The following is a 15447-nucleotide window of genomic DNA, read 5'->3' as shown; positions in this document are numbered from 1 at the left end:
TTTTAACAAAAACTGCTCACAGATCCAAAATAAAAGATTTAAATAAAAACAGGTCACGAACACCTGAATCTCTTGACGGTGAAAACAAACACCGTGCTTCCTGCCTGTGTACCAATTGTTTGTTTTCTTTTGCTTTTTTACTTTCGTTTTACCTCACTCTCTCTTGCACACAATCCTCCTTCCACTCGGAACAACAAAAGCTGTAGGCTTTTATACCTGTGACCATCTCCGAATTAACACTAAATTATTGAATACAGCGATGGTCACATTCTGCACTAGTTTTTGTTTGGAAGGCCGGCAGTCAATAATCACAGACTGCCGACCATGCATTCACACCAGCTGTCTGGCAGAGACGAGCTGCTAACACCACCTCTGCCAGACCGCATTCAAACCAAACAATTACAAAACATACTTGTTTTAAATAAACACAAAATACATTTCCTTTAAATAATAATACATAGTTTTTTTAAATCAAGACAAAATACATACACCTGTTTAAAATAAACAAAACAATACAATATTTACAATACCTTTACAAGCAGGGCTTTGCCCTGCCCCCTCTAATTATGTGCCGGGCTTTTCTTCCCTGCCACAGGGTTCTTTAAAGTTATAGATGAGTAAATCACAAACGCGAGCTTGTTCAGTTAGTTCTGTTTGTCTTTATCACCCCTCTTTTGCATTGAGGTAGAGCAGCAGTGCTGATGTACTCTGGTTTCTCCTGCTGTGTTTTAGGAAATTGTCTGAAGAAGTGGACATGGATAAAGTGACAGCAGCCATGGTTCTGACAAGCCTGTCAACCAGTCCACTGGTCCACAGCCCCCCAGTCAAAACTAATGGTAAGAAATAAATTAATCTTGACCTATTGTGTGCTATTTTTAGGTCCGTCAGTTATACAATGTTGGTGAATATTATTGGTTGAAAAGCAAGTTTTCCATGTGGCTAGTGTTATATGTATAGAATGAGGGGTGTAGACATAATTCAGGTGCAGCACATTTAGTTGTTTTATAGTGGCACAGATTGGGCTACCATCTTTGTTATCCAAGATCTCCTTTACAGAACATTTGTTAACAATCACAGTTCATCCATCACTAATGTCTTCTCCTATTACATTAGCTTAACCAGCCATCTGCTAAGAACACTTTACATTTTTTTTTTTTCTTTTTCTATTTTATATTACAGTTTAATGCAGCTCAGTGTTTCCACATGTGTAACGGAAGGTTTTTATTATTTAACGGTATTACTTTTCATTCAGCCAAAACATTAAACAATTCCGATTGTTAAACTGTTAATTATTTAACACTTTAATTTATTTTACATTTTGTCTTACCTGTAAAACAGTGCAGGCTCCTAGAGGAGGCAAGGGAGGCAGTGCCTCCTCAAAATTCTAGTGAAAAAAAAAATACATAAATATATATTTGTATTTACTTGCTACATGTATTTACTTACTCTCCTGAGCTTTTCACTAGTGAAAGTACAGATGGACTGCGCTGATGAGCCCCAAACAGGGTGAAACATGTCTGCAGATACTGTGCTTTGACTTTTGAAATGCTGTGAATGTAGAAGCCTTATGGCAACTTTCACACGATTTAAACATTTTAAACCCCCAGCCCCCCACAGGCAATTTTCACCTGGTGGCTGTGGCCTTAAATAAATCACATTATCTTCCAAAGTATAGACAGCACAGGCATGGTTCAGGGCTTGAATTCAATTCAACCCCTTGGGCATAAGGACTAAAACCTCAGATTTGATAAAAGTCTTACTCAGTACCACACTGGATGGAGATATCCAGAAAAAATACAAAAAAAAACAACAAACACTTTTCATTTGTTTATTTTCTATAGTCATTTTTGCAACTTATAGGACATGAAAAGAGTTTGCTTTTTTCAGTACTTCTCCAAGATGTCTACTACACTGGGTATAAATTTTAAACTGATTGAACGAAGGGATCAAATTCTACATGAGTTTTTACAAAGCTAGGCCCAAGAGTTCCCAAACCTCTCCAAAAATTAATATTGTTTAATCTTATATTTAAGAATATAATATTTGTGGGTATACACTGTATAGGAAAGACAGGCAGGACAGAAGAGGAGGAGGGGTAGCGCTATACATAAGAAACAGTCTTGAAGCCCAGGTGTTAAACCTGGACAAAGAAAATAAAACCGAATCAATATGGGTCAGAATAACAGACAAAAATTCAAAAGGCATAATAATAGGAGCATGCTATAGACCGCCAGATTCAAACGGTGAGCACAATAATCTGTTATACAATGACATTAGAAATGTGTGTAGCAAAGGAGAAGCCATACTAATGGGGGATTTCAACTTCCCCCAGATAAAATGGGAAAACCCGGTGGGTAGCGCGAAGGATGAAATAGAAATGGTGGAAATGACAAATGACTGCTTCCTAACACAATTTGTGAAGGCACCCACTAGAGGGGAGGCATGCCTTGATTTAGTCTTTTCAAATAACGAAGATAGAATAACTAAAACAGAGGTCAGAGAACCACTGGCAAACTCAGACCATAACATGGTCTCATTTGAAGTGTTTTTTAAATCCCCAAAAGTAAAGACTAAAGTTAAGGTTTACAATTTTAGAAAAGCAAACTATGAAGGCATGAAACAGAGACTAACAGAAGTAGATTGGAGTAAAATAGAGAAAACACCCACAGAAGAAGGATGGTTGTTCTTCAAAAATGTAGTACTAGAGGCGCAAAACAATTACATCCCTAAAGTAGACAAATCTAAATGTAAAACTAAATTGCCAAAATGGTTTAATAGATCAATTAAAAAAAATATTCAGCGAAAAAAGGCACTTTATAGAGCATTAAAAAAGGACCAAAAAGAAAGTACGCAGAAAGAGTACACGGAACTGCAAACGCAAGTCAAAAAGGAAGTTAGAAAGGCCAAGAGAGAAATAGAAATGAACATTGCTAAGGGAGCTAAAACCAATTCCAAAATGTTTTTCCAATATTACAACAGCAAGAGAACATTCAAAGAGGAGATTAAATGTTTAAGAGATACAAATGGCAAAATCGTAGAGGAAGAAAAAAAAATAGCAAATATGTTAAATGATTACTTTTCACAAGTTTTTACAAAGGAAGATACTGACAACATGCCCCACATGTCATCCAGTTCCTATCCAGTTTTAAATAACTTTAGCATAACTGAGGCAGAAGTGTTAAAGGGACTAGGAGCTCTTAAAATAAACAAATCCCCTGGGCCGGATGAGATCCTCCCAGTAGTACTCAAAGAAATGAAAGAAGTAATTTACAAACCGCTAACCAAGATCATGCAGCAGTCTCTTGACACAGGGGTGGTACCGACAGACTGGAAAATTGCAAACGTAATACCGATCCACAAAAAGGGAAACAAAACTGAACCAGGTAACTACAGACCAGTAAGCCTGACTTCTATTATATGCAAACTTATGGAAACTATAATAAGATCCAAAATGGAAAATTACCTATATGGTAACAGGGTACTGGGAGACAGTCAACATGGTTTTAGGAAAGGGAGATCGTGCCTAACTAACTTGCTTGATTTTTTTGAGGATGCAACATCGATAATGGATAATTGCAAAGCATATGACATGGTTTATTTAGATTTCCAGAAAGCTTTTGACAAAGTCCCGCACAAAAGATTAATTCTCAAACTGAATGCAGTTGGGATTCAAGGAAACACATGTACATGGATTAGGGAGTGGTTAACATGTAGAAAACAGAAAGTACTGATTAGAGGAAAAACCTCAGAATGGAGTGTGGTAACCAGTGGAGTACCACAGGGATCAGTATTAGGTCCTCTGCTATTCCTAATCTACATTAATGATTTAGATTCTGGTATAGTAAGCAAACTTGTTAAATTTGCAGACGACACAAAAGTAGGAGGAGTGGCAAACACTGTTGCAGCAGCAAAGGTCATTCAAAATGATCTAGACAAGATTCAGAACTGGGCAGACACATGGCAAATGACATTTAATAGAGAAAAGTGTAAGGTACTGCACGCAGGAAATAAAAATGTACATTATAAATATCATATGGGAGATATTGAAATTGGAGAAGGAATCTATGAAAAAGACCTAGGAGTTTTTGTTGACTCAGAAATGTCTTCATCTAGGCAATGTGGGGAAGCTATAAAAAAGGCTAACAAGATGCTCGGATACATTGTGAAAAGTGTTGAATTTAAATCAAGGGAAGTAATGTTAAAACTGTACAATGCACTTGTAAGACCTCATCTTGAATATTGTGTGCAGTTCTGGTCACCTCGCTATAAAAAAGATATTGCTGCTCTAGAAAGAGTGCAAAGAAGAGCGACCAGAATTATTCCGGGCTTAAAAGGCATGTCATATGCAGACAGGCTAAAAGAATTGAATCTGTTCAGTCTTGAACAAAGAAGACTACGTGGCGACCTAATTCAAGCATTCAAAATTCTAAAAGGTATTGACAGTGTCGACCCAAGGGACTTTTTCAGCCTGAAAAAAGAAACAAGGACCAGGGGTCACAAATGGAGTTTAGAAAAAGGGGCATTCAGAACAGAAAATAGGAGACACTTTTTTACACAGAGAATTGTGAGGGTCTGGAATCAACTCCCCAGTAATGTTGTTGAAGCTGACACCCTGGGATCCTTCAAGAAGCTGCTTGATGAGATTTTGGGATCAATGTGCTACTACGAACCAAAAGAGCAAGATGGGCCGAATGGCCTCCTCTCGTTTGTAAACTTTCTTATGTTCTTATGTTCTAAGAAGAAGATTTTGTTTCTTTTCAAAGATGAGTCATGTGGCCATTTTGTTTGACGCACAAACATTAGTTTTTAGTTTTTAAGTTTGTGTGTGTGTGTGTGTGTGTGTGTGTGTGTGTGTGTGTGTGTGTGTGTTTTTTTTATTCACATTACTATTTAGATGTTGGCTGACCCCCCTCTTCAAGCAGACTTGCATAGTTTTTAAATAGAAATATACAAGCAGTTAATATTAATATATTTAAAATTTGTTTTAACAAGATTGCCAAAACATTACTCTAATTCTCAATGAACACACAAGCCATTTTTTTTATCTTTGTGGCATCTTCTAAATATGAACTATAGTAAGGTTTGCCTGAAGTTTCACCACAGCCACTCCACATACTGTCCCATTAACTACATCATGTCAAGAGTGAAAATCCCCTTTGACGCTTTGTTAACTATTGTCTTGCCTTTTATTCTCCTTTATCAGTCTTTCAGAAGTTTTGGTCTCAAGTACAGTTGCAAACATAAGTATTCAAACCCAGTAGATAAACCAGATAAGTAACCAGTTGTCACAAAGATGGCGTAGTGGGTGACGTCAGACCAGAAACAGAGAATAGAGAGAGATGTGGAGTTTGGTGAAGCTGAGCGCTTGCTTGCACTCAGCATTTAATAAATGAACAAACAGAAAATAAAAGGTTGAACAAAAACAGCACATGGCACTTGAGGCCAAAATAAACAGTCAAACAAAACATATTAACACTAAACAAAACAGACACTAACAAACAGCGGACGAACAGACAAACACGGTGAGTGAAATCAGTTGTTTACTTTTACTTCTTTTTTGTTTTCTCCTTCTCCCCACCTGTATTCTCCACTCACCGAACACACATCCCCGAGTGAGTCAACATGCTGCTTTTATGCAGCTCTACCGAGACTCGATTGCTAATCAGTCATTCAGTTGGAGTCTCGGTACAACTGCACGTGAATTTATTTAGTGCAATTCCCCGTGCTCACATATTATTACATTTTACCTGCACGTGAAGTGCTGTGCAATCCTCATGCCTAAATACAAATATACATTTTAGACACTTGTGTTACACAGACCCATTTATATCCCATGCACCAATTACAATACACCAACATTAACACCATACATACAACATATAACACAAAAATATGCAAAGGGACGGGGCACACTGCCACACCAATGTGTTACGTTTTATATATATATATTTTTAAGACCAACCTTAGTGATGCCAGTGTTGTTAAAACACACAGCAATATAAAGTGATACTCTCTCCTTTAAACACATTTGGGTGGCTATATATCACTTAACACAGCGATGAGATTCACTGCTTTTACATTTTCTATAAAAACTATTTGAAATAAGTAGTAAAAGAAAAAAAAATAAATCAGGTTTTCCTTTTTTAACAATTAAATTTAAATGAAGGCTTACTCCAGATCAAAACTTTCTCCCACCCACTTATCTCAAATTACAAACCTGATACTGGTGGTGGGTTTTTTGTTTGTCAGAAGATTATACAGAATTTGCAATTGGCAGGTGGGTCAAAGTTTTCATTTGGTCCAGGCCCAATTTGATTGAAATCACCAGCACTGTATACAACAGACATTTGCAACAAATCCAGCCACTGTAAATAAAAGTAATCTGCAGTTAAAGGATTTCCATACTTTGGAATTGTAATCTACCAGGGGATAAACAGAATTAAATGATGTTTAAATCAGCTGTATGCAAAACACACTGCAGACTTAACAGTTTAAAATTCACAAGCACAAGGATCACAAGGCAGGATGATATTTCCCCAGAAGATTCTGAAAAACTCAATTGTACTGACACAGGCATGATCATATTCAAGTAAACCATTTTAAACAGAACCAGTTTTAAACAGAACCAGTTTTAAACAGAGACGCGGGAACGAATTTCAAACTGAAAATGAAAGGGGGAGGCAATATTTAAATATATACAAAATTGACATTTTATGTGCATTTCACTATCAAAATATGCATGGACCAAGTGAGTTTCATAAGAAACGGCGGCACAAAGTCTATAAGACAATAAGATAACATATTAACTATGTTGCAAATCAGATGTACTGTCCTTTAGATGTCTTTTTGAAATAAATACAAATAAAATACATTAATCTTCGTCATTAAAATGCTTTCATTCAATTCGACACTTTTAATAGGTTTATTCACACATTATAAATTGTGCTGGTCTCAACGTACACAGATCAGACTTGAAAACATGTTCCAGCCACCCATGCTAATCGGGAAAGTTCCACCTTTTGTACATTCATTGCGTAGACGCATTGGGCAACAAAGTTACAATTTTAAAGGCAGTGCACTACTGCTTGGTATTTGGTAGCAACTGTTACTTATTAACATAGGGTTGGTAGATTTTTATATTTATTTATGTTCTCTCTACCTTTTAAAGTTGTAGTTAGCATCGTTTAACCATGGGCTGGATTAAATCGAGCTCAAATATTTTGTAGCTGTATGTCCTTAATGAAAACTGGTGGCTTTCCTCTCAATGCGAGGAAGATGTAGTCACTACACAACACACCGCTGATTTCGTAAAATACTTAACAAATAGCAACATGTAGAATTAACAAAGAAACGACTTGAAGTATTAATTATCTTCTGTGTTTCCACTAAGAGGGGCGCCGCTATTTAAATCGGAATCCAGGGATACAGAGCAATAAAGCTGTTAGCAATGGCGCTGGTCGCGTTGCTTGTATCTGTCGTGAGCAATTATTAAGAGTGACAGAAAAATTGAAGTCAATATTGTTGTAAATTGATTTGTTTAGAGTTTGTTTTTATTTGAGTTGGTTTGTCTGTTAGTAGTTTCACCCACTCCCTCCTTTATAAACGTCTTCCATCCCTCCCTGCCTTCCTTTTATAAACGTCTTGCATCCCTCCCTGCCTTCCTTTTATAAACGTCTTGCATCCCTCCCTGCCTTCCTTTTATAAATGTCTTGCATCCCTCCCTGCCTTCCTTTTATAAACGTCTTGCATCCCTCCCTGCCTTCCTTTTATAAATGTCTTGCATCCCTCCCTGCCTTCCTTTTATAAACGTCTTGCATCCCTCCCTGCCTTCCTTTTATAAACGTCTTGCATCCCTCCCTGCCTTCCTTTTATAAACGTCTTGCATCCCTCCCTGCCTTCCTTTTATAAACGTCTTGCATCCCTCCCTGCCTTCCTTTTATAAACGTCTTGCATCCCTCCCTGCCTTCCTTTTATAAACGTCTTGCATCCCTCCCTGCCTTCCTTTTATAAACGTCTTGCATCCCTCCCTGCCTTCCTTTTATAAACGTCTTGCATCCCTCCCTGCCTTCCTTTTATAAACGTCTTGCATCCCTCCCTGCCTTCCTTTTATAAACGTCTTGCATCCCTCCCTGCCTTCCTTTTATAAACGTCTTGCATCCCTCCCTGCCTTCCTTTTATAAACGTCTTGCATCCCTCCCTGCCTTCCTTTTATAAACGTCTTGCATCCCTCCCTGCCTTCCTTTTATAAACGTCTTGCATCCCTCCCTGCCTTCCTTTTATAAACGTCTTGCATCCCTCCCTGCCTTCCTTTTATAAACGTCTTGCATCCCTCCCTGCCTTCCTTTTATAAACGTCTTGCATCCCTCCCTGCCTTCCTTTTATAAACGTCTTGCATCCCTCCCTGCCTTCCTTTTATAAATGTCTTGCATCTCTCCCTGCCTTCCTTTTATAAATGTCTTGCATCTCTCCCTGCCTTCCTTTTATAAACGTCTTGCATCTCTCCCTGCCTTCCTTTTATAAACATCTTGCATTTCTTTTTTACATTTTGGAACTCCCCCGTTACATTGCGCTCAATTACAAAATATTCAACTCAAAATGTAACAATGGGCAATGGAGAAACTATTTTCTACTGGAAGCTAAAAATGAAAATGGCAGTTTGTCATGACTGACGAGAAACACAGTTATACATCCATTAAAACAGACGTAAGCTTACCTTGTTAATATGCCTTCCTTAACGATTGAACGTCTCTTCTGAGTTCTTACTGAAAACATAAAATGTCATTTTCTACTTGAATCCACACTAAAAACAATCTCAGATACCAAATACAGTGCTAGTATGAGCCTATGGAAATTATCGTGCCTCACTTGCCTGGGCTGCTGCAGTCACAGTTATAAAAGGGAACACGACAGAGAATACAGCACCACTACAAATACAGTTTAGAGTACAATTTCTTTGGTTTAATGTAATTCAAATAAGTGGCATACAGAAAGGGGACTGGTTCTTACAACTAGTAAAAAGAAACACAGGAAAGTTATGATTTGTTTATTGAGAAATATATTGATACTTAACGTTAACAGTTAAATATCCTTTATTCTTGACTGTTTAAATGTGGTTCTGGAAGTTTACAGAGATTAATTTTCAATGTTTTGCCATCAAACATCGTTAAACACACAGTTATCATAGCGAAACCAGCTGCTAGTTCAGGGCACATTTGTAAGTAAACGCTGTGTCTCGAATGACAGTGCTTGGTGCCGATAGGGTGGAAGCCCATGTCATTTAAACATCAGCATAGCCAAATCGTCAGCAGCTGCTCTCCATGCCTGTATAGCTGTCAGACGTGCCTTATTAATCCTGGCTGTGGAGCAGTACAAAAAAACAATGCTTCTTCCAAGAGCCAGGTAGCAATCATAGGAGGAGTAGGGTCTATCCACAGCCGTAAAATTGATTTCTTGGCTGCAATTAACCCTGCCAGAAGTATCCTGCTCTGGTGTAGAGAAAGGCCCAGGGAGGAGTCATCATTCAATAGAAATACAACCAGATTTTTTATGATCTGAACCTCCGTCTGCTCAGTAATAGTTTGAGCTACACTGTCCCAGAACGCAGCCACAATCAGACATTCCCAAAACATGTGTAGGTATGTGCCCACTGCACCAGTCTGACAAACTGCACAGAGCGGACTAGGGGACCTTTTCATTTTAAAAAGCATGTATGGAGTAGCATATGCTTTATGGATAAGTTTAAATCGTATTAATTGGTGAGCTGGGTTCTTGGAAACTAAAAACATATTGTTCCATACATTGTCCCAATCAGGAGAAAACATTCCCAGATTTTTTTAACTGGCAGTGTATTACATGCTTGTTTGAGCAAGTGTCCTTAGATAATTGAGCGTGTCTGTTGTGAATAGTTGTCTGTCACCAGCCAGTCTATCAAAGGATGAGGACATACATCTGAGTCCCAAGGAACACCATAGGCACATAAAGCAGACCTTAGTCTTAAATATAGAAAATAAGAGAAACCTGGGAGAGAGAAGTCTTCCTTTTGAGTTCCTGTAACTTTTGAAGGCCTTTACTGTTAAAAATATCTTTAAAACTATGCTCACCGCTATTTGACTAGACAGGGTATAGAAAAGGCTTACCTCCTGTCAGTAAATGATTATTATTCCTAATAGCAGACGAATGAGAAAACTTAAATGGACCTCCCATAAATTTTTCCACATCATACCGAGTTTTTAATGAATTTGCAACAATAGTGACAAATTTTAAATTTTTTGAAAGTTTTTCTTGGGGATGCCAGTAAATTATAAGTCCTGTTGTCTATGTGGGTGAACTATAACTGCTTCCAAATTGCGCCAAGCATCCTTTGAGTCTATGTTGGTCCATGTTTTTAAGGCTCTAGCTTGAAAAACCCAATAGTATAGTTTAAGATCAGGAAGAGACAATCCACCAGTGCTTTGCAGTACTGTTAGACGAGTGCGGGGATGTTTTTCATTCCAAATAAATTTAGATATAATAGAATTGGCTTCCATAAAAAAGTAGGATATGGGGATAGGGGTAACATAGAAAATAAAAAAATGAACTCGGTACTATGCAATATGTTTTAATCGTGGCTATCCTGCCTTGTAAAGATAAATGGGGAGACCATCTCTGCAGGTCTTGTTTAATTTTAATCTCCAAAGAGACCGCGAAATCTTCAACTTCCATAGGTGTTTTAAATAGCCAGTGTTTCCCCCCCCATGAAACACCTTAACCAGAGCTGGATAAATCAGGAAAGACTTGATCCGCTTCTGAATCAAACGTTTCCTGGCTTGCGCCATGTCCTGTCTCTTCCGAGCTGTGACATTGCTGTAATCTGGGAAAAACCGAAGTGAACAGCCACCGTGCTGCAGGGTGGAGCTGGTCCGAGCTCCAGTGAGAATGGCCTGGCGGTCGTTGTAACGCAGCAGCTTGAAAATCAAGGTGTGCAGCCTATTTGCAGTAGATGTAGATGCAGTGGGCTCTTTCGATCTCAGTAGATCTGCCCTCCAAAGCCGGAATCCATTTCGGAAGATTACATTGGAGGAATCTGATAGGGTCATTGTGACAGGATAGCTGGGAGGACAGAGACTCGGAGATAGTAAAACTGCAGTTAAAGTGCTGCTGCACTGTTTTAATCAACAAAAAATAAATTAAAAAAGTCAAACAAAACACTGCTCACAGAGCCAAAAATAAAAGGTCAAACAAAAACTGTTCAGGCTGGGCAGAGCCTTCACTGAACTTTGTAACACAAAACAAATTTAGCACCACAGAAACACTCACCCCAAAACACTTCCAACAAACAAAGGAATTTCCGCCTTTTTTATAGCATGTGGTTGGAGCCTAATTATCAGTTACTCAATTAGCTCCAGCCACATTCTCACATGTATTTTGGCAGGGATAGGAAATAAACCCCATCCTCGCCAACCACCAGCAAATCACCGCACAACAATATTTACAGACAGGGCCCTGCCCTGCCACAGTCATCCTTCTCTTCGCCGTCGTCTAACCCAACAAGCCTTAGATTATTTTGCCCCTGTTTCTCCTTGTACTGGACCAGTTTCTCCTGTAATTTATCAACAGTCAGTCTGGTTTCAGCTGACTCCTCTTTGACCGCCCAAACAGTTACTTGCATATTGTCAAACTTAGAAGTAAATGTTTTCAAATCCTTTTCCAGTGATCCGAGCCTCTCCGTTAAACCGTGAAGTCCTGAAGGTTTTATTGAAAAGTGTGTCAGGGCGCAATTGCAGGTACGCAGCAGCACAATTTTTACAGCATCTGACAGCCAATGACAGTCAGAACCTGATTAGTCACACAGCTTCCAAGCAGCAGCATTTTAAAGTTTTGGGAAGAAAAAAAAAAAAACTTTAACAATATCAGTAGGCTTCCCAGCCTTGACCTCAAGGAGTGGTCAAAGGTCATGGTCAAGGCGATTTTTTTAACAGAGCACATGTGGGTTAATGTGTGTATTCTATAGTAACTATGACACCGTCTAAACTCTCAAAGGAGTTTTAAACAAGTTTTGCATTTGAGCTTTAGCAAGGTACTATGTGCAAATATGTGCAATCTGACCATAGATGAAATTTGATTGGCTCACAGCGACCATTTGGTTTTATGTAGCAAGTTGCTTTCCACAACCTTGCCATGGCTATATATGCAAAGTCTCGCTTCAATTGGCATAGCCGTTTTAGAGAAGAAGACGGTTCAATATTTTTGACAAATCCAATGTAGCCAATCAACTTCTCTTGAACAACCGTAAATCTAAGCCATGAGGGTAGTCTACTGCATCGAGTTTCACATCTCTGCCATAAGAGAGTATTTTTTTTGTCCAAAACTCTTGAGAAATCCAATATGGCTGCCACACCATGTGACCTATGATCTTCATTTTCGCTCTAACACAACTTGCCTTTGGTGCCTACCACCCTTCCAAGTTTTGTCAGTTTTCGTGCAACGGTGTTGATTTTACAGACATGCGAAAATTTAGCTTGGAAAATCCAATATGGCTGCCTGTGGCAAAGTGCCCGCCCCTGTGTGTATTTTGTGTTGTATGTTGTGTGTTAATGTTGGTGTATAGTCTTGGTACACGGGATATAAATGGGTCTGTGTAACACAAGTGTTTAAAATTATATTTGTATTTAGGCACGAGGATTGCGCAGCACTTCACGAGCAACTAAAAAGTAATAACGTGAGCACGGGGAATTGCACGTTATTAATTCACATGCAGTTGTACAGCGACTCCAGTTGAATGATTGATTATGAATAAGTCTCAGTACAGCTGCACAAAAGCAGCATGTTTTCACTCACTCGAGGTTGTGTGTTCCTTTAGTGGAGAACAGGATTGGAGACGGAGGTAATAATAATAGGAATAATAATAGTAGTTAAAAATATCAGCTCACCGTGTTTGTTTAGTGTTAGTCCATTTTGTTTGTCTCTTTAATTTGGCGAATGCCGTGTCCTGTTTTTGTTTGTCTTGCAACCTTTTATTTTCTGTCCGTCTGTTCATTATTAAATGCTGAGCGAGACCATTCGTTCAGCTTCACCAAGCTCCACCTCTCTTTGTTTTTTTCCTGGTTCCTGTTTCTGGTCTAATGTCCCCCACTCCAACCGTCTTTGTAACAAGTGGTGTTAATAGTGGGATTACCAGCGCAGAGCAGGGACCGCAGTTTTTGGGGAAAAAAAGGATGTGTTTTTTTTCTGTGTGGGGAAAACAAATAAATAATAATAATAAAGAAATGGGGAGAAGAAGCGGGAGAGGAAAGCGGCAGCAACGACTGCAGGAGGAGGAGGACACAGAGGAGTTCGGCCTGAAGGCTAGGAACCCAGGGCGATACAACCAGCGGTCGCCAGTGTGTCCCCTCTGCGAACAGGGGCATCGCTTTTCAAGCTGTCCATCCTCAGTTATGAAGAGGAGGAACTAGAGCCCAGGGGGGGGGGGGGAGACAGAGCCTTTCCCGTCCTCTGAGGAGATGCTGGACTGGGTGTCGGACTCGGAGTGGAGCGGGGAGGACCTCCCACTGGTTGTTGACCTGCTGTGGGCCAGAGATGGGGAACGCTGGGAACAACATTTCTACCCAGTGCCCTTTGTGAACCCAGCAGCCGTGGTGATCAATTACTTGGCTGCCAATATGGGACTGCCCCAGCAGGTTGCATTCCAAGTGGGAGGAGCCACGCCTACCTGCATCCTCATTGGGCTGAAGGGAGACGACTTGCAGCTCCCATCTCCACCAGCAGAGGAAGAATGCCTGCTGGTTTTGCCTACAGAGCCAGAGGGAGAGGAGCCATTGCTGCTGTATCCAGCGCCAGAGGGAGAGGTCCGACCCCTGTCTCCAGAGCAGGAGGGAGAGCCGCTCCAGTCCCCAGCAAGTGAGGGAGAGCCGCACCAGTCCCCTGCAAGTGAGGGAGAGCTGCACCGGTCCCCTGCAAGTGAGTTAGAGCCGCACCGGTCCCCTGCAAGTGAGGGAGAGCCACACCAGTCCCCTGTAAAAAGACTACACGCTGCTCCCACCTTCGTCGCCAAGAGACTACACGCCTCAGCCATCTCCATCGGCAGGAGCAGAGCAGCAGGAGCTGCCTCTGCCTCCTCCACCTTCACCGGCAGGCAACTACACACCTCCGCCACCTCCATCAGCAGGAGCAGAGCAGCAGGAGCAGCCTCTGCCTCCGCCACCTCCATCAGCAGGAGCAGAGCAGCAGGAGCTGTCTCTGCCTCCTCCACCTTCACCGGCAGGAGTCTACACGCCTCTGCCACCTCCATCAGCAGGAGCAGAGCAGCAGGAGCAGCCTCTGCCTCCGCCACCTCCACCAGCAGAGGGTGAATGCCTGCTGGGTCCCCGTCCACCAGCAGAGGGTGAATGCTTGCTGGGTCCCCGTCCACCAGCAGAGGGTGAATGCCTGCTGGGTCCCTTTCCACCAGCAGAGGATGAATACCTGCTGGTATCACTTCCCCCACCAGCAGAGGATGCATGCCTGCTGGTATCACTTCCCCCACCATCACGAGGAGAGGAGCTGGAGCTGCTTCTGCCTCCATCACCATCAGGGGGAGAAGGGCAGGAGCTACCTCTCCCTGCACCAGAAGGACCAGGAATAGATGCTGGCAGTCCTCAGCAGCCCTTGCATAGGCTGCTGAGGGAAGCACAGGGAAGAACCGCCCGGACGCAGTGGCTGAGAAGAAGGCCAACACCCGAACCACAGCTTGTTCTGACTCCCTGCCTCGCTTCGCCCAAGGATGCCTGTCTCGCTTCGCCCAAGGATGCCTGTCTCGCTTCGCCCAAGGATGCCTGCCTCGCTTCGCCCAAGGATGCCTGCCTGGCATCACCTCGGGTTGCCTGCCGCTTCGCATCGCCTGGGGTTGCCTGTTGCTCCGATTTGCCTGGGGTTGCCTGTTGGTCCGATTTGCCTGGGGTCGCTGGAACTGCTTCACCAGGGGTTGCAGTCAGCTCTGCTTGGCCGCAGGGGTCAGTGTGGCCGGACCTTACCAGAGGGAGCTGCCGGCTATGAAGAAGGGGGGAGAGGTCACCAGACCACCTTTCCCCGCAGCAATTTTGCTGCAGGAGTTCTGGGGGCTGGAGTCCCCCCAGAGGGAGCTGCTGGCTATAAAGGAGAGGGGGGGGGGGGGGGGGGGAGTCTGGAGACCACCAACCCCAGCAGCTTTTCCGCTGCTGGACTTGCCCCGGCTGAAGGAGTCAGTCTGGGAGCTGTCAACACATCTGCTGACAGCCGTACCATTGGCAGCATTTCCGCTGTCAGTGGTACAGCGGGAGGAGAGATTCGCCCCACAGTCAGCATGTCTGCTGACAGCATGGCCAGTAGCAGCCTGGCTACTGGCAACATTGCTGCCCATAAACCCCTATGGCTTAAAGCCGGCAACTATTGAGTTTGCACATCACTTATATTTTACGTCAGACACAAGCGAAAGAAAATTGAAGTTCCTGTGGG

At 41.7% G+C, this 15447-nt stretch overlaps 1 protein-coding gene across 4 annotated transcripts in view; it reads left to right on the top strand.

Moving 5' to 3' along the window:
• LOC121313137 (zinc finger protein 704-like) overlaps positions 1–15447 on the top strand; it is a 60278-nt gene that overhangs the window by 30791 nt on the left and 14040 nt on the right. For all 4 annotated transcript variants that reach the window (XM_041245342.1, XM_041245341.1, XM_041245344.1 and 1 more), the window contains exon 3: positions 733–836. In XM_041245342.1, coding sequence (XP_041101276.1) covers positions 733–836 — 104 coding nt within the window. The remainder of the gene's footprint in view (positions 1–732; positions 837–15447) is intronic.

The sequence above is a fragment of the Polyodon spathula genome, chromosome 3, assembly GCF_017654505.1.
Source record: "Polyodon spathula isolate WHYD16114869_AA chromosome 3, ASM1765450v1, whole genome shotgun sequence".
NCBI lineage: Eukaryota > Metazoa > Chordata > Actinopteri > Acipenseriformes > Polyodontidae > Polyodon > Polyodon spathula.
Note: the sequence above shows the minus strand (reverse complement) of the source record. Positions and strands in the feature narration are given on the sequence as shown.